Source organism: Opisthocomus hoazin, chromosome 15 (genome assembly GCF_030867145.1).
Source record: "Opisthocomus hoazin isolate bOpiHoa1 chromosome 15, bOpiHoa1.hap1, whole genome shotgun sequence".
Lineage (NCBI taxonomy): Eukaryota > Metazoa > Chordata > Aves > Opisthocomiformes > Opisthocomidae > Opisthocomus > Opisthocomus hoazin.
Window position 1 is genome coordinate 16,325,359 of NC_134428.1, and position 23,821 is coordinate 16,349,179.

At 36.7% G+C, this 23,821-nt stretch overlaps 1 protein-coding gene across 2 annotated transcripts in view; it reads right to left on the reverse strand.

The window, feature by feature from the left end:
* The window catches only part of SMG1 (SMG1 nonsense mediated mRNA decay associated PI3K related kinase), a 72,346-nt gene that overhangs the window by 7,913 nt on the left and 40,612 nt on the right, over nucleotides 1-23,821 (reverse strand). For both annotated transcript variants that reach the window (XM_075436859.1, XM_075436860.1), the window contains 31 exons: nucleotides 23,276-23,385; nucleotides 22,727-22,874; nucleotides 22,179-22,338; nucleotides 21,395-21,515; nucleotides 20,451-20,699; nucleotides 19,859-20,143; nucleotides 18,700-18,844; nucleotides 18,276-18,414; nucleotides 17,745-17,975; nucleotides 17,469-17,646; nucleotides 16,488-16,649; nucleotides 15,962-16,179; nucleotides 15,611-15,765; nucleotides 14,422-14,644; nucleotides 13,258-13,504; nucleotides 12,407-12,636; nucleotides 11,593-11,841; nucleotides 11,068-11,206; nucleotides 10,871-10,980; nucleotides 10,035-10,253; nucleotides 9,502-9,692; nucleotides 8,701-8,873; nucleotides 8,054-8,333; nucleotides 7,056-7,328; nucleotides 6,685-6,919; nucleotides 4,939-5,165; nucleotides 3,549-3,699; nucleotides 3,206-3,395; nucleotides 2,502-2,971; nucleotides 1,345-1,482; nucleotides 293-445 (listed from right to left, as the gene is read on the reverse strand). In XM_075436859.1, the coding sequence (XP_075292974.1) occupies nucleotides 293-445; nucleotides 1,345-1,482; nucleotides 2,502-2,971; nucleotides 3,206-3,395; nucleotides 3,549-3,699; nucleotides 4,939-5,165; nucleotides 6,685-6,919; nucleotides 7,056-7,328; nucleotides 8,054-8,333; nucleotides 8,701-8,873; nucleotides 9,502-9,692; nucleotides 10,035-10,253; nucleotides 10,871-10,980; nucleotides 11,068-11,206; nucleotides 11,593-11,841; nucleotides 12,407-12,636; nucleotides 13,258-13,504; nucleotides 14,422-14,644; nucleotides 15,611-15,765; nucleotides 15,962-16,179; nucleotides 16,488-16,649; nucleotides 17,469-17,646; nucleotides 17,745-17,975; nucleotides 18,276-18,414; nucleotides 18,700-18,844; nucleotides 19,859-20,143; nucleotides 20,451-20,699; nucleotides 21,395-21,515; nucleotides 22,179-22,338; nucleotides 22,727-22,874; nucleotides 23,276-23,385 (6,199 nt within the window). The remainder of the gene's footprint in view (nucleotides 1-292; nucleotides 446-1,344; nucleotides 1,483-2,501; nucleotides 2,972-3,205; nucleotides 3,396-3,548; nucleotides 3,700-4,938; nucleotides 5,166-6,684; nucleotides 6,920-7,055; nucleotides 7,329-8,053; nucleotides 8,334-8,700; nucleotides 8,874-9,501; nucleotides 9,693-10,034; nucleotides 10,254-10,870; nucleotides 10,981-11,067; nucleotides 11,207-11,592; nucleotides 11,842-12,406; nucleotides 12,637-13,257; nucleotides 13,505-14,421; nucleotides 14,645-15,610; nucleotides 15,766-15,961; nucleotides 16,180-16,487; nucleotides 16,650-17,468; nucleotides 17,647-17,744; nucleotides 17,976-18,275; nucleotides 18,415-18,699; nucleotides 18,845-19,858; nucleotides 20,144-20,450; nucleotides 20,700-21,394; nucleotides 21,516-22,178; nucleotides 22,339-22,726; nucleotides 22,875-23,275; nucleotides 23,386-23,821) is intronic.

Genomic DNA, 23,821 nt, shown 5'->3' on the forward strand with positions numbered 1-23,821 from the left:
AAATTATTCCAGTTAAACTATTATACAAACTGCACTTGTTCAATGTCCTTAGAAGGGAGAATTTTAAGTACACCAGTAAAGCTGCTCTGTTACAGTAACGGTATCATTTCAGGGTCAGCCAACCCTGCAGCAATTCTCCCAGAGATCATTCATATCACTTTTGAAGTATTTTGTTATCTATGTTTGCTCTTTAGATGCTGAGGAGGAAACGTATCTTCTACATAAATCTCAAGTAGGAAACAAAGAGGGAACGCACTTATCAAGTCAATAGTACTATACTTATGTATAGTACCTGACTTGCTTGTTGACTTTCTTTCAGTACAAGGTTTCTTCTTTCAGCAATAGTGGCATCAAAATCTTGCAAGACTGGTGCCAGTGCAGGATTAGCACCTCCTGCCCATTTTAAACGCTGCTCAATACTTGCTTCAAGTGCTGCTAGTTTCTCCTGCATTGGGGAAATAAAAAAAACACCATAGATATAGTTAATCCATACGGATATATGTAATTTTAAGCCTAACTTCTAAAAAATTACGCATATATAACACATGCAGACACATTCTTATACCCATATATATAAAAGATTGGTATTCCTGATTGACAAATGTTAACGTATGCTGTTTAAAGGTTTATTTTCAGCACACATCACAACAGGATTTGATCGCTATGAAAGTAGTCACCTGTCTTGATTTTAACCCACCAGGAAAAAAAAAAACCAATTACAAAAGCAATTTAACAGTAATCACATTTCTAGACTAAAAATTACATAAAAATCACAGGAGTCCTGAATTATTTCACAAATAATCTTAAAAATATTATTACAAACAGTACCTTCACAACTAAAAAAGAATCCAAATTCAAGAAGCTAAGCAGTATTTATTTTAAACAATTAAACATTCTATACTACTGATACCCAAAAAGTCTAAAAAGCTGAGCCAAGCCACAGCACACAAACTTCAATGCACAGAACAATAGATTTGCCCAGATCTACAAAGGAAGCTTCTGACACTTAGCTAGTAAAATGATAGTAAGGATGATCCAAGTCAAACAAAGAATAGGAGCATGATCAGCCTTCAGAAGGAAAGGCACTTTCACATATTCATATTTTCACTCATGAAACAGATTTACGAATATTCCAAAGGTAGTATTTTGTATGAGACAGCAAAAAATCAAACAATGTAACAGTATACATCAGACAGTCTGAAAGACATCAATAAAAATACCACTAAATTTGTGCTTCAATAGCAAGAGAGGTAACATCATCTAGAGGTGGCAGGTAATTTTGCAGTTCGTGTTAGAGTCACATTCAAACATGCTGCTGAACAAACCTCCCAAAAATAGTTGTACCTGGACTGTTGCAATTGAGGCTTCAATCTGACTGAGAGTGTGAAGTTTCTTCTTCATGCTGGCTAAAATTGCAGAACGAGGTGGAGGAGTAACAGAAATAGCTTGTGGACGACTGATGAGGAGATCTTCATGCTGCCACTGTAAGAAAATAATGGGAACACTTGATTATCAGTATTGCTCAGCACAAAATACTTTGCAATTCTAGTACTCTTGGTACACTTTATAAGAAAGTGCAACCTAAAAGGGCTAGGTGTCAGATGATGCCAGCATGCTTAAAAGTTCTAAATCATTAGAGAGTGTTAAATTACGTAAGCAGTTGTAAACTATGTTTTGCTAGCTTGGATATTGCTTTATACCATTAGTCAGTCACTAACTTACTAGAAGTGATATACATGTACTTCCTTGATCTAAAGAAAACCCCACCCAATATTCAGAAACAATTAATTTGTGATGCATTAAAACCAAGACAATTTTGCTTACCAAACTATGAAATGGTTTATTAACTGACATGGAAGAAGCCTTTACCCTTAACCTGAAAATCACTACAAAATGAAGATCAACAATACTGAAGCACGACTGGATACCAGCAGAGAGTTCAAGGTACACAGTGGCATTTATCTAAAGCCTCGGAACAACATTTTCAGCATTGATACCGCTGCTATTTATATTTTTTTCATGAGCCAAACAATGGAGCAAGGAGACAGTTAATACATTAAAACTTGGAAGGAAATGTACAAGATGACATTCAACAATGCACACCCTCTGTTTTAAGCAACCTCTTCCCTTAAAGTCATAGTCTGTTTGAAAAAAGGAGGAGCATGGGACAACATTGATAGTAAGAAAGCCAGTGAATACTTTTTTCCTAGTAAATGACCTCATGGTTAATAAAAAAAATTACATGAATTGAAAAAGAATTTACACATTGCCACATTTGCAGCTCAGAAAGCAGCTAGTTTTCAGAAGAAGCTAGCTGTAACACTTTCTTCCCTTGTATATTTAGAGATTAACTTAAAACCAAAATCATTTATCAAGTCCATTAAAACACTCTAAAGCTCATTCAACAAAACATAAAGTTCTTGTTGTGCTCAGACACAGTAACTAAAGCTGACTTTCCACATGCACAATTTGGAGAGAAAAAACATGTATTGTGGTCTTACCTGGAACATGGCAATATGCAACTGTACTCTCTGAAGACTGGTCTTGCAAGATGAAATACTGGTTTCAAGTCTGCGCACTAGATCATGCTTCTTCCATGCTGTATCGTACGAACTAGCTAATACTGTTGCTCTGTTCATGACCAGCTGCGAGAACTTGCCAATTTGGATATTGTGCTCCACAGCTTTCTTGCACAGGTCATCCACAGAAACTTTGCTTTCTGCTCCAAAGTCTTTAGCCTCCACCTGAGCAATGATATCGACACCCAAAGCGCTGATGAAACTGCACAAAGTCAGTCCCAAAGCTTGATTTGGAAGGCCAATTAAAAGCTGTCTCACAAAGTCAGCTGTAAAAGCCTTGATTGGTTTGGCCATTTGGTCTTCACTAAAACAAGAGTTTCTGTAAAGGGTTTTCACATTGACAATTTGAACAGGTCCATTTACTGCATTCTGGTCTTCAAGTGAACTAATTCCTTTTAAAGGAAAGAAACAGTATTTTTGTTACAAACAAAACATCTGATGCGCCTAGAAAAATATTACCTGACTTACAAGCACAGCAAGATTACAGGAATTAATTTTTATTTCTGCATACTTGACGTATATGAAAAGTAAATTACAGTAAAAGTGACCATTTTATGTTCTTCTCAAAAGGACAGGGGATGAGACATGCACGAAGCAATACTGAGTATTTGATAACATTTATTTACCTGACAATGTTTTAGAAAAGGTACCACAGAGCCTGAAAAATTCTTTAATTGTTTGCAGTCTCTTCAGAAAGAAAATTTCGTCTAGAACTTGTCGATTATTGTCATCATCAAAGAAGTTAACTTGGGTGCTGCGTGCTTCCCTAATTATGTCAATCTTACGCCAAGCAACAGGTATTTCCATCTTGTTTAGCTGAGCAATGTAAAGAAAATAAATTAGTTTTTTGTTTTTGTTTTGTTGTTGGTTTTTGGTTTTTTTTTTGGGTTGTTTTTTTTTTTTTTTTTTACTTTTTTTAACTCTCCTATTCCTGACGCAAAGAGTATTTGGAAAGGAACAAATCCATACCTTTTCAATCAGTAAACCAAATGCAGTTTCCACTTGAGCAAACATTCCATCAAAGGCTACCAAAAGCATCTGACCAGCTGACATTTTGGGAGTTTCATCAACTGATCCATTTCTTGGCTGAATCAGCTCACCATACTGAGCATGAAGTACTCTTTTTAAAAAAAAAAAAAAAAAAAAAAAAAAAAAGAAACAACATGTTTTTACTTAGTCTACAAGAAATAAACATGATTTTCTTAAACTGACTGATCCCATAGCTAGAACAGATTGGAATTAAGTTGCATCTGAACAAGGTGAATTTCTGCGGGCTTTTCCTACCAGCCCCACTCTGCTTACAACACGAATCCTAACGCTGGTCTCATGAGAACAGCTAAGGATATCACATAAGATGGGACTGTGTTAAAGGACCAGCTACAAAGCTAACTTAAAATACACATAGATGATACAGACTGTACTTCCGACGAGCATGGTAAAAAAAAAATTTATGAATAGTAAGTGATGTAAGTATCATCTTTCCTTCCTTGAAAACAAAGTACTGGTTTCATAACATACACGTATAACTGACTGAATGGAGTACGGGGCAACAAGGTGAAGGATGAGGTCTCGGATTATGGCTGAGATGGTTTAACAGCTTGCTGCTCCTGAAAGGACAGTCTTATCCTCTCCCTCCCTTATATCACTTTTGACCCTCAACTAACAGGCTGAGCAGGCTTGCCAATGGGTAAACCAGGAAGAAAATTAACCTAAGAGAAAAAAAGTAAATGGTTTTCAACTGGTATAGCAGCCTTCATTGTACCACTGACAGAGCGAGCCACCATAACTGGCTCAAGGAGGCAGTAAGGTCTTTACCTCTACTCAGCAGGAAACTTTTGAATTGGCTTGGTTGTCTACCAAGCACTTCCCCAGAAAGGGACTCTCCCACATTACAAGATGCACAAGTCTGTTTGCTTGTTTGTTTTTTTGCCTTTTTTAGTCAAGTCACTGATTCACTATGCAAAACCTGCTCACCAAACCTCCTGACAAGAGGGGTGCCATGGTTACAAGCTCTCCCTTTCACAGGTTCCTCCCACAAACTAATGGACCAGTTGCTGTTTTTAACATCCATTAACTTCAAACATTAAATCACAACTACGTATTTCGGAGAAAGTTGACTACCAAAAGTGAACTTTAAGCAGATGTAAATGTAAATTGCCATAGCTCTGTATTTCTATGTATGCATGCAGATAAACACACAAACACACAGAGAGGAAACGTGCGCACTTTTGACGCTGCACTCTGCTTAAGGGTATTCTTGGGCAAGAAAAGCCTGAATGTCAAAGAAATAATAAAATTTAGACAAACTAATGTTCTACAGTCTTCATTCTCTCATACCTGAACTAATAAAGTGATTTACCTTGCAACATCAATGTAATGAGTATGTGTTTCTTCCTCTAGTCCCATAGCAGCATTTCCTAAGTAGGCTTGAAGAGACTCAACCAATGTTTGCAAAGGGACTCCGTCAGTTGTTTGTTCAATAAGATTATCTAATTCATGGAGCATACTTTCTAAAGTATACTCTCCTTTCATTAAGCACCTAAGTGCTTCAGGAAAAATGATCTGTCGGAAGTTTGAATTCAATTCCTGTTGGGAAGTAAGTATGAAAACGTAAGAAATTTTTCCCTCTCAAAAATTATCACATGCAACATCTTTCTCACTTTAATATTACACCACCCTGTGGTAGACAATATCTAAAAGATAACATGATGGCGGTCAGCCAAGGGTCAAAATCTAGTCTTTTTTTTTTTTAATAAAAAAAATCAGGCATACAGTAAATCCTGTACAAACCCAAAGGTTTGATATTCGCACAATGTAGCACCAACTGCCTCAACAGCATCAGCAGCAACACCTTACAGCAATCCTCAGGAGAGGATCAGCAGTACAGAGATCACACTTTTCGAATCAACTCCGTCAAATTATGTGGCTTTTCTTTTCCATTAAGTAACTGTAAACAAGTGAGTTAAATTATTTACTGAATTTATGATTTGCTAAACTGATTGGACTAGACAAGGGAAAAGAAGCAAAAGCTTGCCAGACAGTGATTATTTTGCTAAAGTCTTACGCCACAGAAATCAATGCAGGTAAGAAAAACAGTACCTTAAGCGGCATAAAGCAATTTTCCCCAAGCAGAATGCATCTGAGAACTAAAGGCAGCTACAGACAGCACCAACCAGTGCGCTCTGTCTCCAAAATGAGACAAGACACACCAAAAAAGATTACTTATCTTGACTGCTCAGTGAGCTACATCATCTTCCCTAAGAGCTCACAGGGAGGAAAACAATGTGTGGGTGAAAGATCTCAGCTGCAATGCAATGCAACTGCATGCACGTTTCTGAAAAATTTCTAAAATGCTAATACGTTGGAGAGCGAAGAAACAAAGTGACAAAAATCTCAATACGCTTACACAGGTTGGTAGGAAAATATTTTTCAAACTGAAAAAAAGCCCCAAAGCCTCAAAAAGCTATTTACATCAGCCGCAGTTTCTAAACCACCAAGTCTTCAGCAGATATTTTACTCCAGTTGCTGCCCATGTGTTTGTTCCCCCCCGCCCCCCATTCATTTTATTACAGTGGAAACATATCTAAACCACAAAATTGTAAATGCATATTTTTCCTTCCCTATCTTGGAGATAGGGGTCTGTAAAACAAATTTTCAGAATTTGTTTTAAACTACTTGTTTTAGGTGAAAATAAATAAGGCTTAACAGGAGCAGAAAACAGAAAGAGCACAGATTAAATAGTTTGGAAGTTGTTCTGGAGTGCCAGCAACAGAATAAAAGCAGGAAAGCAAGGCACAAAGCTGGTGTGTCTATAAATTTAACTGCTTTCTCATGGTTACTTACTTAACAGCAGTTTTTACAATTTGTCACGTATAGATCAAAATGGTTCTTTTAACCAATAAAAATGTAAATGGCAGGCAGTAAATGCCTGTTCAGCTCAGCCAAACACATCAAACAAGACTAAAGTCCAACCAAAAAAAATATCTCAGCAGCATCATAAGCAAATATCTAGCTGTCTAAAGATGAAGCTGTTAAGAATAGTTTAGCTGAAACCTTAAAAGGTTGGGAACAAGGAAAGAAAAAGTAACACAAAAGTAAGTATCACCTGAAGTGAGATATATACTCCATTTGCTAAGTGAACAGCTTCTGATGCTTCAATTGGGTTAGGAATATCTAAGTCCTGAGGCACAAGATGACACTGCTTCAGCAACTGCACAAGGCACGTAACATTCCCACTCATGCTGCAAAGCTCCTCCAAGAACCAGGCTCCATCTCTTGAAGTCAAATCAACCAGTTGCTCTCCAGCACTAGATGCTGCACCCTCCATCATCAGATTTCGCCTAGATGAATTACGACATGTAGTCAGACAACCTGCCTGCTGTTGCATTCTCCACCTAATTGTGTCACTTGAATATGACATTTATGTGGTCTCAAACATGAACACATACAAAAAAATTTTCACAAGAGGCAACTCACCTCGTCAGTGTACAAAGAGCAGAGATGATAACACTTGCTAAGCTCAGTGAGCCCTCCTCTCCATTTTCATGAAGGAAAACTTTTATGCAGCGTTCAATTTCTTTCAGCTGCTCTTCACAAACAGGTACAGTAACTGCCTCCTGTTTCAAACGCTCCACCTGCCTGATAAGTCTGTTATTTATATCCGCTGCATAGCGCTGTAGAGTCATTTCCGTAGTGGTTATGAACTGACACATACTTGGAGGTGGTTGAGGAGCATATTGCATTTCATACCTGTAAAGCAAAAGTAAAGTTACAAAATCCTCCCTTCTCAAGCGCTAGCAAATTGCATTCTGCTCTGCGGGTAGGAAAAATACTCTGCATCTGAACAGTTCCCATATCACCTACTTCGTATCAACTCTGAATACCACAGCAGTTGATGGCTACCCTAACAACACTTTCATAAAGTCCTAGAATGCACCATATGTCATACCTATTTGCAAAGACTATTGACTGTCTTCTGTTTTTGAGGCAAAGAATGAACAGAAGATAAGAAACAGGAAGGAAACAGGTTTCAGTGTAAATGCTTGAACACAATCTAGATCTTGTAAGCTAAGCAGTAATAATGCTGAAATAGCCTCACTTTAGAAAAAAAAAAAAGCTTGAAAATCTGCTTTAATAAAAAAACTTTTAGTTAACTGCAGTGATTTTTAAATACTATTAGTTTCTAACACCCCTAAATATCACTACCCTAAAGCCACAAACATGGCTCTTCATTTGTTCATTACAGGGCAACATAAGTTGGTTTTCTTTTCGCAATACACAGATTAAACTCTGGAACCGTATTTTTACAGCAGTTTTTCATCTTATTCTGCAAACTTCTGGAATTACAGCTTAATCTTGTCTTGCTTTATAACTAGATCAGTCCTCATAGAAGTATTAATTTATTTAAAAAAATAAAATCCTGAAGTAGATTAAAAATTCAGTTCTTCAAACAATCCATTATTCTGTCAACTTACTTCCTAAAGATATCCTGACAACGCTCTATTGTCATGTTACAGATGAGTTCTTCCATCCAGGTTTTCCACTGCTCTATTCGGTGCTTCTGAAACACAGCTTTTGGATACTGAAGAGCTACTGTTGCATAATTGTGCAATTGTTCAAGACAACCACGTAACACAGATCTTCTCTGCTGGAGAAGAGCACCAACTTCTCCTTCCAGTTGTTCACACTGACTGATTAGATGTGCCTGGCCTGCATTTTGCAGAAACGCTGTTGCTGGTACATAACTTGGAGGACCTTTTAAGAAAGATGGTTAAAAATCAAGATGCACCTCCAAAACACAAATTTTATAGCACACAAATACTGAGTGTTAACATATTTTCAAAAATATTCTTCTACTTGTGGTAAAGGAGGCATGGAGAATTCAAACTGAGAATTTTGAGTACAAGGTAAAGAGAATAATCTCATGCCCAGCTAGGGTAAGACAGACGTTCCTTCAGACAGCTTGGTACAGAAACCCTGAAGTGCTCCAAATCACTCTTTCTTTTCATTTATTATATACAGGTCCTTGCCTTTAAGTTAGAGGCTACTCATAATTCCTCATGAGATTAAACTCTAGTTATTTTCAAAACATTAAAAAAAACCCCAAAATAATATTTCATACCTAGGTCCATTTGAGTGCTAATTTCTTGAAGAAGACTTGCAAGTTGAGTTGCCTCTAAATTACTGAAAGCAGTTTGGTAATGTGTTATCCACTGCTCAAATTCATTCAGCTTCACCTGGATTGCTTCCTGGACAGCTCTTTGTTGAGACTGCAACTGTGTGTGCTCAGAATACCTAAATTATTGAAGCCACAGAATCAAGTAAGTACTACTAAAAAAAAATACTTAACTATATTGAATACAAAACCATACTGAACAATACAACTACCCTGTTGATCAGAAAAATAACATATTCTCACCAATCACATAAAACTTTAACAACGTTGTGTTAATAATTAATTCTGTTTTCGTACAAAATAATGAATGCATGTGTATATTCATGCAATTCTAAAATCTTTGATCAATTTCAAATAAACTTAAAAAATCAGATAAAGAATTAGAAACCTAGACGAAAAGATTTGTGTGCTATTTATCAATACCTGCATTATGTGGATTAATTTGGTGCAACACCATATTCTGCACATACTGTCTCTTGTCTTGAGGGTCAAGTGTGGAACACGGACTAGCACGGGTTATACTGATGGAGTATGAGGTGTAGGACACAAATAAGATTATTCAGCAGGAAAATGGTTTCAATAGTTTTTCTGAACAAGGAGCGACTTGCTTACTGTAATAATAGCTTTTACCCTGCTACTAACCTCGCTCATACATACATTTCTGACACTTAACTCAGAAGTACCTTACTAAACAAGCAACTGTATTGAACTGTGAGATTCCCGACAGAATTCCTGGCTCCTCTGTACCTGTGCTGAAGCGTGTGGGAGGGATGATCCACTCCTTCTGCACCTTCCAGAAATTCTATCTCCTCCAGCAGTTTTCCTTGCAACTTCTCGACATCTGTCAACTGCTCTTGCAGGTTCAGATACTCTTCTAAACTACTGTCCAATTTTGGCAGCACAGCAAGCATTTCATCTCTGTTCTTAAACCAGTTAACCTACAACCAAGACACAGATGGTAAAGAACTGGACTTAACTGTTAAAGCTTAACAGACATTCTTTATTTAGACTGCTCTCTAAACCTCTATTTTTATTCCTCCAGCCCAGACTCAGGCAAAACATTAAAACATGTTTTCGAATTAAGCACACAGAAAATGAAAACTAAATACTTGGAAGTTCCATATAAGCACATCCATCAATACAAACTCAACTTCAAAAAATTTGCAAACTGTTTATAATAAATGACCACCTCTTCCACCACCCCTAAAACACAAATAAATGAAGTGAAAGCATGGGGCCTACTTTGGTTATAAAATTGAAAATTACCGTAGTTATCTCACCTTTATCTCAGCCACTCTTGAAGAAAAGAGACTACGTGTAATATCTCTTTCCATTTCTCTTTTGCTTTGTTTGTTTTCAGCCTGCTGGCCACCACCACCATAGACAGCTCCAGCAAATCCTGCTTCGCCTCCTGCTGTCCAGTCCACCAGAGGATCATAAACAAAAGCTTCAAGCAACGTAAGCAAAGTTTCTCTCCCACGCCGCATAATATGAAGGACCTGCATTGTATTTTAAACAGACTCATCCTGATCTTGCACTATCCTTGTAGAACAGTGGAATTTTAAATGCAAAATACTGTACTTGAGTAGGTACGGATATCCGTAACTTATCCCTAACCAATACAAATGCAGGAAGATAACCACAGTATGTACAAATGCAGCTAGCCTGTAGTAGCATCACTAAAACTAAAGATTGCATTCTAGCCTTCCACACAAACTCTACACTCTAGCAAAGATTCGAGGAAGAAAACTCCCCTTTGATCAGAGCATTTTTCTTTTTAAAAACATATCTGTCATGTTTATAAAGGATGAGTCCTGAATAAAGAGGGTAAGCAATGCTTTACAAAAAAGCTTCAAGAAAAACATAAGATTTTACATCTAGAGTTACAAGTCCCCCTCCCCCAATGAACTGCAGTTGGACCACTACTTGCATATGTGTTTATCCGACAGTCTCATATTTCTTAAATACCTACTATAGGATATATCTAAAATAAGTCCAGTTAAAATCACAGCAGGAAAGGTGAAGGCTTTATAACATTAGAATGTTTAATAGAAAAGTTCTAAGGTAGTATTTGGCAAGTGATAGCTCTCAGTTTTCTGCAAGTTTCCTAACATACCTGTTCACAAGAAAGCCTGAAAACCCCTTCTACTCCTGTCACTCCAAGCGCTGTTTCAATATTGTGCGTCATCCGGAACGGAACCTTCTCTGGCACCCTAAGGCTTTTCCCTTTAAGATAAAAATTTAAGTTGTTTCTTTTAATTACCAAGAAGGGAAACCTTTTATTTGAATAACATATAGCATTTTTTAAATTACCTTTTTCAAAGCAAACATTATAATCTATGTGGACAACTTCTCCTGTAGTCATATCTATAAGAACATTATCCAGATGTCTGTCTCCAAGACCAATGATGTAGCCAACCATGGACATAACTGCAGTGGATCTTGCATAAGACTTTAAAGAGAGTTTCAGGAAAAAATTATTTGTGGGAATCCTATGCCAACACATTGGACTGACTACCATCTTAAAACATTAAGTGTAAGACATATCAAAACCAATGCATTTCAAGCTGTTTTCTATTTGTTCTCTGATATCTTACAAGAGTTTTCATGTCTTAGGCTGATAATTCTAGTATAATAATGTAGAGCTATCCGGCGTATAACCATTTATTTATTCCAGATTGTACAGTTGCCAACATTTCCTGTTACAAGAAACTTCAGCAGTCCTAGCTCACCTAACTCACAAGTATCATTGCTTGAACACATCCCAGGCACTTCTTGCCCCTCATCCCATTAAAAACACAGCCTTCCAAAAGGGAAAATGTATTTGTTAGAGCACACCTGTGTAACTCTCCACCATTCATCTGGTGTAGTACATGACGACCAGAGCTCCTTAGCAAGGAGATTTGGGGGAGTTGCTTCCATCAGTTCTTCTAGAACAGCCCTCATGACATTCAAGGGCCAGTCACGACGTGACACATCAAGACTAAGACCAACTGCCTTTAAAGCGGGTCCAATTTTACTGTAGTAAAGTTCACTGGGTCTAGGCACTATTCCAGGATTCTGAGGAGTCTGGTAAGAGTCTTGAGCCTAGAAGAAGTAAAAATGGTAGTTTACATCTCGCAACTCACTACCACAGAAAAGTACTCCAAATTCAGTTTCGGTGAGAATGAAATATGAAATCAACTCATCTACTGAGGATGACTTATACAGCTCAGAGAATTCTTTCAAAATTCAATAGTTAAAAAAGCCTAAATAAACAGAAAACACATTGTTATGCCTAACTCTACTCTTACCAAGCTAAATTTTAAAAATAACTGTAAAAACTGTATTTAAAATTAAACAAGAATGAGAGTGAGATGTGGAACTAAAATAATTTTAACCAAGGTTAACTATTTGTTCAAAAACAGTTCTCCTTGAATTATTACACCAAAATAGTATGTTTATGTTACATAATGTAATATATATAAATACCTATATGCAATTTCACTGAAATCTGGTGAAATCCCAAGAGATATGAACACACAGAACCATTCTGCATTAGTATGAACAAAACAGAATCCCTTTAAGACTACGTTATTTAGAATTGCAAAGCAAATGAGAATAAATGTTTCCCTTCTGAATTGTTCTAGCTGGCATAAAACACAGTTGTTACCTTTTGCGCTTGTAAAGCAGCTTCTCGCTGCTGCCACCGCTTGTAAAGACCAAATAAAGGTGTAGCTCCATCCACCCACTGGATCAAGCCTGATCTTGTTCCAAGAGGTGTCACAGAGTAGTGCCTCGCATGGAACCTCGGTGTCTCTTGACGGTTAATAGTAGCAAACATTGTGTTCACAATTGATAAGAATTGCATGATTCTTTCATCTAGATGCAAGTCTTCCAAACCTGAAATAAATTTCTTTTGTTTAAAATTTAGTTTCTAGACAAAAAAAAAAATCTTCTCTTAAAGCCCAAAATTTAGCATTTTTTGAAATTCTACTACATTTCAGACTATGAATAGCTTTATACATTATGCAGATTAAAGATGAGTTGTTCAGCCTAAACGCGAAATGATTACATAGCATTTACCTACTAGAATCACCAGTTTATAACAGCTCTCTCTGTGAGCAGTACACACAACAGTTACTAGCATAATGAATAGGTCTTCCACTTTCAGGGAAGGCATGAAGTCTCTGAAGTTCTCTTCTGGGTGCTACCTTTAGCTTCTGGAAAAGTACATCCAGCTAATCCTACCAGTATGCATGCAAGCAGAACACTGTTTCTGATGCAACCCTTATAAAAAAGGGATTTGAAACACCTCTGACTTAATAGTTTCACAAAGCAAAATTCCTTAAAAACATACAGTGAAGTGATAGGTGGGAAAGAGAGGGAGCAGGTGCTCCAAAATTCTTTCTACGTATCATGCAGGCAGATAAAACAGAAGTTGCAACCATGCATCTTCCCAACTCTACTATAGTCTAATTTACCAAGAGACAGTGAGTTGTATGAGAAAACTTAATTTCTTACCTTTGAACAGGTAGGGATAGTTCTTCCCATCTGAACCCAGGAAAAGCAGCTTTTTAGGTTTGGTTTTGGTAGGCAAGATTGTGATGGTGCTGCCAACACTATGAATTGTGACTGTGTCTCTGGTAGAAACTTCTCCAGGAAGTGCTATTTCAGTGTTCATCATGGCAGCCAACCAAGGACTGATTTCTTCAAGTCGTAAAAGATAGCTAGCCCGTTTCTGTGCTCTTTGCTGCAAACTTAGCATAACCTATTCCAAAGAAATTTTTTGGTTTAGGTTGAGGTTCAACTTAACAGCTCTCATTAAAAAAAAAAAAAACAAACAACACACCACCACAACAGGTTTAATGGTGGTCATCTTCCAGAAAGCATGAAGATTTTTCTTAAACTACTTTTCATCCTTGCCATCCTACTAATCCATTTATGCTTAGGATGAAGATAACAAAAACTAAAAAACATCCTTTACGCAGCAAATACACCCTGCCTGGTGATAAGCACCAAAGTCACAACAAATGAAAGTCCTCAAGAGGTTTGCTCCTGCATTTATAAATATTTGAGCTGGTTGGTCAAAAGCAGCAGCATTCAGCAACCTCCTGTTTATGTAGCTGCATGCTTGCTTGTTGTGCAAAGCAGAACCTAGGTTCTGTCTAGTAAGACTTTTAAAAACCACCAGGTTGGTTCTGGATATCCAAGTGAATAAATATCTTCTTTCTCCTCAGACCCATAAAAAACTAACACAAGATCACATAATTGAAAAACAAAGTATCTTTGGGAAGGGTTGATCACGTGAATGCTGATTCACAGCCCGAGGACTACACTTAGATAACCAGAGTACCAACTTGCTAAAATTTTAATCCACTAAACTCAAATGGCATAAAGCTTCAGAAAGACAGTATTTGAAAACTGACAGCATCCCAGGCAGAAGACGCAAGATTTGAAAAAAATAAAATAATTTCATTGGGTAGAAATGCAGCAAAGCACACAGTCAGTAGGACTTGTTACAGAAGCAAAAATTACTGTGCTTTAATGTTTAGTATGCCTGTGGCGATTGCAGAAAAGACAGTTTCCAGCTGCATTTTGATATGGCAAGCAAATAGCAAGAGAATACTAAGAAGAGGATCAAGCACATGGTGTAGCAAGAATGTCAAGAGTCTCTACATATAATACCTCTTTAAACGGGAGCCAGCTGCTTCCAGGTTTAGCAGGATTCAAAGGATTCTTAAGTTTCTCCAGTGCATTTTCAATTGCATCTCCATAGTTATCCTGAAACCATTTCTCATGAGGAGTTTCTGCAGGAGCTGCAGTGATGCTCCGTACATGTTCCAAAGCAAATACAATGGGCTTCATTAGAGCTGTATGTTTTTCACGCATGATTGCTATTTTTTCCTCTCTATTAAAAAAAAAAAGAAACAACCACAAACAAAATTTCCTCTTAACTCCATAAAACCAAGTTACTGCATAAGCAAAGCATTAAAATAAGACTCCAAATGATACATCTGAAAAATCACAAAAATTACTACATCTCTAAAATGAGGTCTTCAAGGATGACTGTATTAAAAGGAAGAATATTTCATTCCACATTGAATGCATGTTCCTCCGAACCACACTTTTTTTTTTTTTTTTAACCCGAAACATTTGAACTGGGTGGTTCTCCACTGGAAACCGTGAGGAGAAACTCAGCTCAAACCACCCTAAGCAACTGATTTCCTTTATTAAAAGTGCTCTTTACTATTACTTCCTGAGGATGTACCACACTATAAAGAAGGGGAAGAGAGATTCAAATCATGCTGTTCTCCTGTTCCATGTCAGCCTTGACTATAGAATTCAACAGGCATTCTTAAGCTTAGCCAGGTGCCCAGTGAATGGCTTTCCTCTTCCACAAATCCATTCACAGGAGAAGCCAGGTGAGGGAGAAAGGACTTGCTGAACACTAAAAACCAAAAGCAGATTAAAATGTTCTGTTTACTCCAAATATCTGTATTTACAGTACACTCCAAATAAATTACACCCTTCAACATGTTTGTCCCCATTTCAGCTGACTTGTAAAAAAAAGACCTTGGAAATGAAGGGCTATACGATCTCATAATCCACAACTGAATAAGCACTGGGTTCTAACACATTCCTACTAAGGAAATTCCAGCATGGATTCACAGGTAGACTGTTGCTGTTTCTCATTTCATTAGAGCACTAGCTGTAACATCAAAATGTTCTTGAAATAAGGTTACTGGCTTACAGAGAAGCAGCTACGATAGCACGAATTTAGGAGCAACAAGACTGTTGATCGGTTTGACTGTATGCTACCCCAAGAACAAACATTTGTTATGAATATCACATGAATTATTCAAAAAAGACATACTTCCGTAACGTGTTGTTGTTTTGGACCCTCTTGACTTCATCTTCCAGTTGTTGAATCCTTCTGAGGACGTACATGTGCTGCTGCAGTAAAACTCCCAACCAAAGTTCATCCCAAAGAACTGTAACTCTGCGCAGCTCAGCCACTAGCATCTGAACCTGTACAAAATAAGATTCACTTACTTCTAAAAGTACAGGTATTAAGACTTATTTTTGTAGATATACAACGTGAAAAACATGACAGCCTAACAGCAAAGATACACCAAACTTTCTGCAGGTCTACGCACAAGATACACAAATTACGTATTTTGCTGTTCAAATAAGAGCTCAAGTAGCATACACTTGGATTATTTACCTGCAGTACCATTGTTGGATTCGCAGCAGAGAGTTTCTCCACAATTTTGCTGTAACAGTCTTGCATCATTGCTTGATCTTCATTTAATCCAACTTTTGTGTCATCTTTACTACTGTCTTGAGAAGCTGGGGGGCTCCCTCCATCACATTCGCCACCCAACAGTTCTTCTCCTTGAATATTACCTAGCAAAGTAGGGATGGCAGAAGGCAGCTTGTTTCCTAATTTAAAAACAGATGTTAAATATTAGCTACACCATTCTGGCCTTGAAAGATATATCACTTAATATTTCACTTAGCATCAAGTCTCCACATTACACTAATAGAAAAGTATACAGTGATAAAATTAAAAAAACTTACTTGCCAAACTGGTAAATCAAATGAAAGGTATCAGTGAGGTCCCATAATAAAAATATTCTTAAGATCGAAAGTATCAGAGTTAATGAAAAAAAACCCTCAGTACAATCTTATCCAGTATATAAAAAAGTATTAGCTAAAGCATATTTGAACATTTATTTTTTCCTCCATACCTGAACTCTGAGATTCACTGCTAAGTGAAATGGTACCCACTATGGCAGGATATAGTATGAGATGAGGAGAATCTTGAGCCACCCGACACAGTAAGTTGCAAATACTCTGCCGAACATACACTTCTGGGTGATTCAGGCGGGAGAAAAGCTGAGGTATAATACCTTTATGAAAAGGAAAAGAAAATGTGTTGATTCATTTCATTTCACTTCAAATGATGCAGCATTTTATTTTATTTTTAAAAGCTTTCTGGTTTTGCATTGGGAGAACATAAATGTCTAGTTTCCCAGTAAAAACTTTTTAAATAACTGGCTTTCACAATACAGGCAACATGTTATTTTCTTCTACTATTCAAATACAGATAACATGCAACATATAAATCCTTTAGTCAAGCAGCAGGAATTGAGTTTTTCACATTGTATCTGTTGTACCATTTTTCAAAAATAAGGAGAGTCATATTAATAGTTCTTCAAGCTAGCATAACTGGATGTTTCAGAAGAAAGTACAGTTTTGCAACAGCTGGCCTCCTCCTCTGCTGCCTTCCACACTTTAATTCAATAACTCTTTGTGGGAAAGTCCCTGAGCAACCAGAACCAGTAGTGTAGTGACAAACAACTACTGAAACATATGGCTTTAGCCACACATCTTTCTCTGAACTGCCTTTCAAACTACAGCTAGGAATAAACTCACCTTAATTTTTTTTAAGGTAGTAATACAATGTAATACTTCACAAACTACACCTCCTTTCTCCCTTCAATGTCTTAAGGTGTGGGAGGGAGGGGATCAGAATCGGTGCTACTTATCTATTCTAAGATCAGAATGCATGCCAGACTTGAACACCTTAAATGAGATTATTTAGTAAAAGCCAGGCTCTCTTTCCATTATGTTTAAATAAAAACTGTATGAAAGTGCAGTGAATACCCTTCTGCTTGTATTCAGAGAAAATGCATCAAAATTGATTTTAGCAACTAGAGAACACTTACCTCTCCAAGGAGCAGTAGGTGTAGTTTCTAGCCCATGCTCTAGATACTGTCTAAGTTCTCCAGCATGTTTCACCAGCAATCGTAACAGTCTTAGGGTTGCCATCACAATAACATCATCAGTGCTTTGCTCAGAAGTATTTCTTAAGTGCAGCCTGGGATCATCTTCATCAAGTGGAACCTTGAAAGAAAGAAATACTCCTCTAAGGTAAGTATATAGTTCATATCATCACGTAGAAAAGTTCACAATAGGATTTCCTCATCAGCCCAAACACTAACCTGACCAGCATTGAGTTTGAGGAAAGTAAAGTATGCACTGCAGGAGAGTTTATAGAGACTGAAGATTCTGTCTACAACTTTCCTCCACACTTTAATTAACCCTTCTGTTGCATTTTCATCAAGATCTGAAAGCCAGGGACAACTTGTTAATAATTGACGCCATATAACATCCACCATGTCATCTTCTTCATTGTCTTCATTTTCAGTGATTTGCAGAGTCATATCTTCATCCTAAATGCAAATAAAGAGAAAACAGATTTTATTAAATCCTCCAACCATTTCTACAAGCAGTATTAGTTCCTAATCCACTTTTTGTCTAGGCAACTCCTGCAGCTGCATTACTTGATCATAATTACCATAGTTCATTGAAGCGGTGTGTTATCACTTAGCTAACAGTTTCTTAGAGAACTCTTGTATTAGCTGAATTTCAACTTTAAACCATTTACAAGAGTTAATATGAATCACAAGTGGAGGAAAAACAAGGTTAACACTGAAGTTGAACATTTTTTAAGCAAACGAATTTATACCTACTTGAATCCCAGCTGGACGACACACTGCTTGTCCAAGAATCCCATAGATTTTCTCTCTATCTTCTTCTGCAATGTTGTCTGGAAGCAAGTTCTGAACCTCAGATTTTTCCCGGGGCAGCAGACGAACACCTTCTCCCTGACTGTAACATTTAATGAATTATTGATCCCCGATATATTAGTATTCCTAGAGCTACTGAACCCACTAAGACTGTATATAGAAATCTTCTTGGAGGAAGAAATCTTCACCCTTATCTCAAAATTAAACTCTCTTCTTTTTATAGAGGGCAAGTAATCAAGAGAATGTTCAGTTCTCTGCTAAGATGTAACTTCAGACCACCAAGAACAGTAACCATAAACACAAAGCTTGAGTTTACCTTAAGAAAACTAATTGTGCCACACAAATTTAAATGTAAGGATGAATTTACCTGGCATTATCAACTACTTTCCGGCCCCATCTATAAGCCCAACTAGCCAGGGCTGCCCAAGACTTGGCTACTTCAGGTGCCTGTACTGAAGACAAGTGATACAGCTGTCCCAAGATGAAGTCAGGTTCTCCAACTCCGATATTTACTGTGATGGGAGAAATGGAGCAGTATGTGTTATGATGCAAAACCTACTTCTACATTCCTCAACATACAAAATAACAGAAAAACATTATGTGTACGTAGTATTTTTTTGGTCAAGTTACTACCCAAGAGTGTAAAATTTTCCAAAATGCAATTTTTTCAGTTCTGACACTGGCTGCAAAAGACAGACCAGTTTTTCATTTGCTAACAACCACTGCCAATACTCTACAATTGCTTTCTCTTTCACAGAAAGATGGAACTGAGTCAAGAAACTCATGATCTCCAAAAGAGCAAGATGCTTCAGAGAGCAGACTTTCATGGAGTACCTAGGGCAGTATGTTTGTGTTTATTTGTGTATGTATTTATTTTCTCCACCATTAAGTCAGAAAGCATCTACCACTTAACATCCATTAACAGATCTAAAATAATTCTGACTCTGCAAGTGAGGAACTAAGTTATTTATGAAATCTATGTTTAAGCAAAAAAAGAACTTTATCTTGACAGCTGAAGTCTGCCGAAAATTCGGAACTAGATTACATTTTGTGGCAACAACTGAAGTGTTCAATTTAAGTATAGATTAAAGATAATGAAAAAACCCAAGGTAACTGCTTTTCACACTTATCAGGGCCTTTAAAATATAAATCCTGTCGATGCTTAATCTCAAAGATCTCATTCAAACTTTAGCAAATACAGGAGCTAAAAGCAGACAAAAACACAACAAAATTTGATATCCTCCTCATGCAAAATAAATGGATTCCAGTTTCTTCTTCAGGTCACCACCACTTGAATGAGAAAAATGTGAAAGAAATACGAAGTACCAGTATTCAGCTGTTTGAGTTTTTTAAATGTGTATAGTTACCTATCGAACAAAACACACACTGTTTATACGTGTATTAGGAAAACAAATGCATGAGTGACGGAGCACTGAGTCTTTATCAATATAACGGATGCTATCCCTCAGTGGAATCATCATTAACTAATTTAACAAAAAAATCAATAAGAAGGATAACAAATCTACCTGTCGATTCACTTTCGATCCTAGGATATTCTTCTTCTAATGTATTAACAGCTGGGAGATCAATCAAATTATATATGTTTTTAGACAAGGTAGAGAGACCGGTGTGATTCTGCTGCTGTCGAGCTCTATATACTTGTTTCAACTGTCCTGAAATCTCCTTCCATTCTGCTTGAATCCATTTTGCCAGTGTGAGAATAGATTTAGCAACTGCATATTCAGCTTTGGCAGATTTGCAAAAGGATATGGCACAAGAACTCAGCATTTCCATGGCATGTGTTGACTGACCTGCGTGTCATGAAAACCATATCTTCATTAGAGTGTTAACTTTATTCAAAACACTTCTTCTGAAATTCAGCATATTCAGATACAGCTTGTAACAATATATTTTTACAAAGAAAATTCGCTTTTGAACTTCAAAATGACAAGCAAGAAAAGACTTCTGAAAACATTTTCAGACTGACACAGCAGTCAATAGGATGAAATCAGTTCCTAATGAAACTGTCCTATTATGAGTTCTTTGAGGTCAGAGGAATTAGCCTGGTTATAAGGACAAGAAGATCAAGTATCTACAACATAATGAGCAAGTACTCACCTGCTGTGTATAACAGTTTTGTTTTCTCAATATCAAGTTCAGGACCCCATTTTTCATCTATCTGACCCGGTGCAGACAATTTTTTAAAGTGCTGGACTAAGTCTTGTGCAGTGGTGGTTTTTCCTAGCTGAACTTCACTGCATTGGGCAAGCAGTCGTGTAGCTAGGGCAATATTTCCTCGCTTCCGTGCAAATTTCGCTGCTGTTAAGCCCAGCTCCATTAGATGGCTTTTAATTGGGACTGTTGGTTCTGAAGGAAGCAAGACATTGTAAACAAAATTATTATACAAACAATAATTGCACCTGGGTTATACAGATAATTTCTGCCCAACGTATTCTGTACATGGCCATCAGTAAAAAATTGCTCAGCTCTTTCATGAAAATTTCCTAACAACTCCTTCAGAAATTTAGATGACTTAATTTCTGCCTAGAGTATTTATATACCCCATCTGAAATGGAAAAAAAAAAAATATATCCATAGATTATATGCTGGGCAAAAATAGTAATTTTTTTCCACTATAAGCATTCTTCTTCACTAAGAAATCTACTTGTCCCCTGATACAACTTCTTTTTCTCCTATCCCCTCTTATACTGCACATTTAAATGACTTTTGTGACTGTTTTTAAAGACCCATTACTGACAGTGTTGAAGTGTTCAAAAGTGAAAGCACTTAAAGTATGAAGAGATGAGTAAGTAAAGTGCAATTAGAAGAGTACAGAACTGCTAAGCATTTCAGAGTATTTTTTTTCTTTTTAACACTGTCTACATAACAGTAGTAATTGAAACCCCTAGTTGTAAAGCAACACACCTAAATAACTAAAATTTGGCTTCTAAGCAGTAACCCATCTAAATAATAGAAAGAGACACAGCTGCTGCTTTCAGCAGAAGATTTAAGTTCAAATTCTGCATCTACCTTGCGTAACACTAAAATGAGAACTTATATACCTTTAAGTTTTTCCATCAATTGATTCTGGTACACTGTGTACCTCAGCGCATGCATCCATGGCCTCACATCATGCTGTTTGCATGACCTCAAAGCATCATTGAAGAGAGGTATAAGACAGTCCTGAAAGAGGCATAGAAGTTGCACAGATGTCATGAGAGACATACTGAAATGTCTTTTCATTTATTAAAACCAAAGACCACTTTAGTGCAGAGTAAAATTCATTATTTGTATTAGTAGCCACTCTATCATTAACTAATAAAATGCAAATATACTTTATGCAACCCTAGTAAGACATGCTTGATTTTGAGAGGACAACACTAAGAATAGCTCAAAATCAAGCAGAACTGTTCTGAAAAGTGGGATTAAAAATTAGATCATTCATGCTGGTTCAGTTTGACAGAGTTTTTAATCGCTAAGTGATTGTTTTTTAATAAATATTTCTAAGTTACTTTTAAAGCAAATTATGCGTGTGTTGTATGAATAAGTGTTATAATGTATTCAGAGAAGAAACATCGACATATCTCTAAAAAGCAATTACCGATAAAACTTTAAAAATACTGTAAGTGTAATTGAAAGAGATGGTATATTTATAACTATAAAAGTCATCCAACTGAGATATAAACTTAAAAAAACCTTGGGTCAAGGCACGTTCGAAAACTAAATGAGGTCTTTTTCCAGTATGAATAACAATCGTCAAAACAATTAACGTACGTTCTATATTCAATACTTCATGACATGGAGAAAGACATTACTCCAATTTAGGTTTTAAACACACAGGCATACCTCTGATGTCAGCCTGTTGGACACAGTGTTTTCCAAAGCAGAAGAACAATACAACTGAAGAGTGCTCAACACTGGCAAAGACTGAGACACAGTGAGCGTGGAAAGTCTTAAAGGTCCAATAGCAATTCGTGATGTTTGCTTTAAGTACTTTACAACATTTCTGAAATAAAAGAATCAGAACAGTCATTTTTGTTAGCTAGATTTTAAGAGTAAACAGTGATATCAAAATTACTGAAGAAAAAGCAAATTCAACATCTTCAAAGAGATGATAAGAAAATCTTGCAATATCACGCACAAGTTATGATACGCTACTTTATTATGAAACTGGCAAGAATCAGTACTTTATCAACTTAAAAAACTACCTAATCTCCAAGAAATACCATCTTATTTTTCCTCAGTAAGCTTGTAACTCACAACGGCTAAAACTGGTAGCAAACTAACACATATGCTGGAGTACAAAGCAGAGTTTGCTCTTCAAAGTTATGTTTAACAAACTAGAACAGCTTTTCACAATGTATTACATTCATTCATTGCACATTTCAACTTACTCAGATATTGACTGCCACTTTTGCTCCTGTTCTATGTGGTTTACAGCTGTTGCCAGACATACCGAACTTCTCAAAAGCTGTACTTCAACTGCTTTTTGAAGTTCTCTTGGATCAGGACTTAGCATATTGGGAAGGAGTTTCTTCATGTCTACATGGAGATTAAACAGTTGAAACCAACTGGAACTGCCAGACTGTCAGAGTCTAAGAATGCATTGTTGAGAACGAGGAAGTTTGGAAAAAAAAAAACTTTTATATATATATATATATATATATATATATATATATAAAATATATGTATATATGTATTCCTGTTAGAAACTGATGATAGATTACTTATAAACAAACACATTAACTCCAGAATACACACTTGTATCAACATTTAGAATTACCAATGCCAATCATCTTGAAGTTAGATTCTTAAGGTTTATGGTCAGTCCACTGAACACAGCAAACTGCATTCAGAAGTTTCAGTCTGTCATTTAGAGAGACAGATGCATGAAGAAATATTTACTTTTTTATTTGAAGTAATGTTAACTTATGCATTTATACCTATTTTTTCTTTGGATCCCCCTGCAAGTAGGTTGATATTTTCTCCTGGTAATAATTCTAGTTGTTCAGTGCATTCAGTAAGTTGTCCAGACTCAAAGCTGCTCAAAGATCTGCAATTCAATGTTTATACTTTTATTTTCACGTTTCTTACTTCATTCCAGTTGCTAAATATTTTATATAGCAAAACAGAAAGACTCAAGCCTGACTCAAAATACTACAAAGCACTTACAATTAATTCTAAGCAAAAAAATCCCTATTTCACATAGATCAATAAAGGGCAATAGCACTGCACCAAATGAATAAATTCAATATCAAAGTGACAGGAAAAAACACCTCTCTAGCTATGAAGCTTTTTGTATTATCATCACACTATACATGACACTCTTCTACCATAGTCAGGAAGAAAAAGGCTGACTTTGGAAGAGTTTAAAAACAAACACAGAGAACCCTAAAACATCTCCCCCACCCTCTGTGCACAGAAAAGTAAGATTTCGGGCAGAATTTCATGAGGCCATGGTTTCAGCTCTTCAGTTTACATGTAACCAA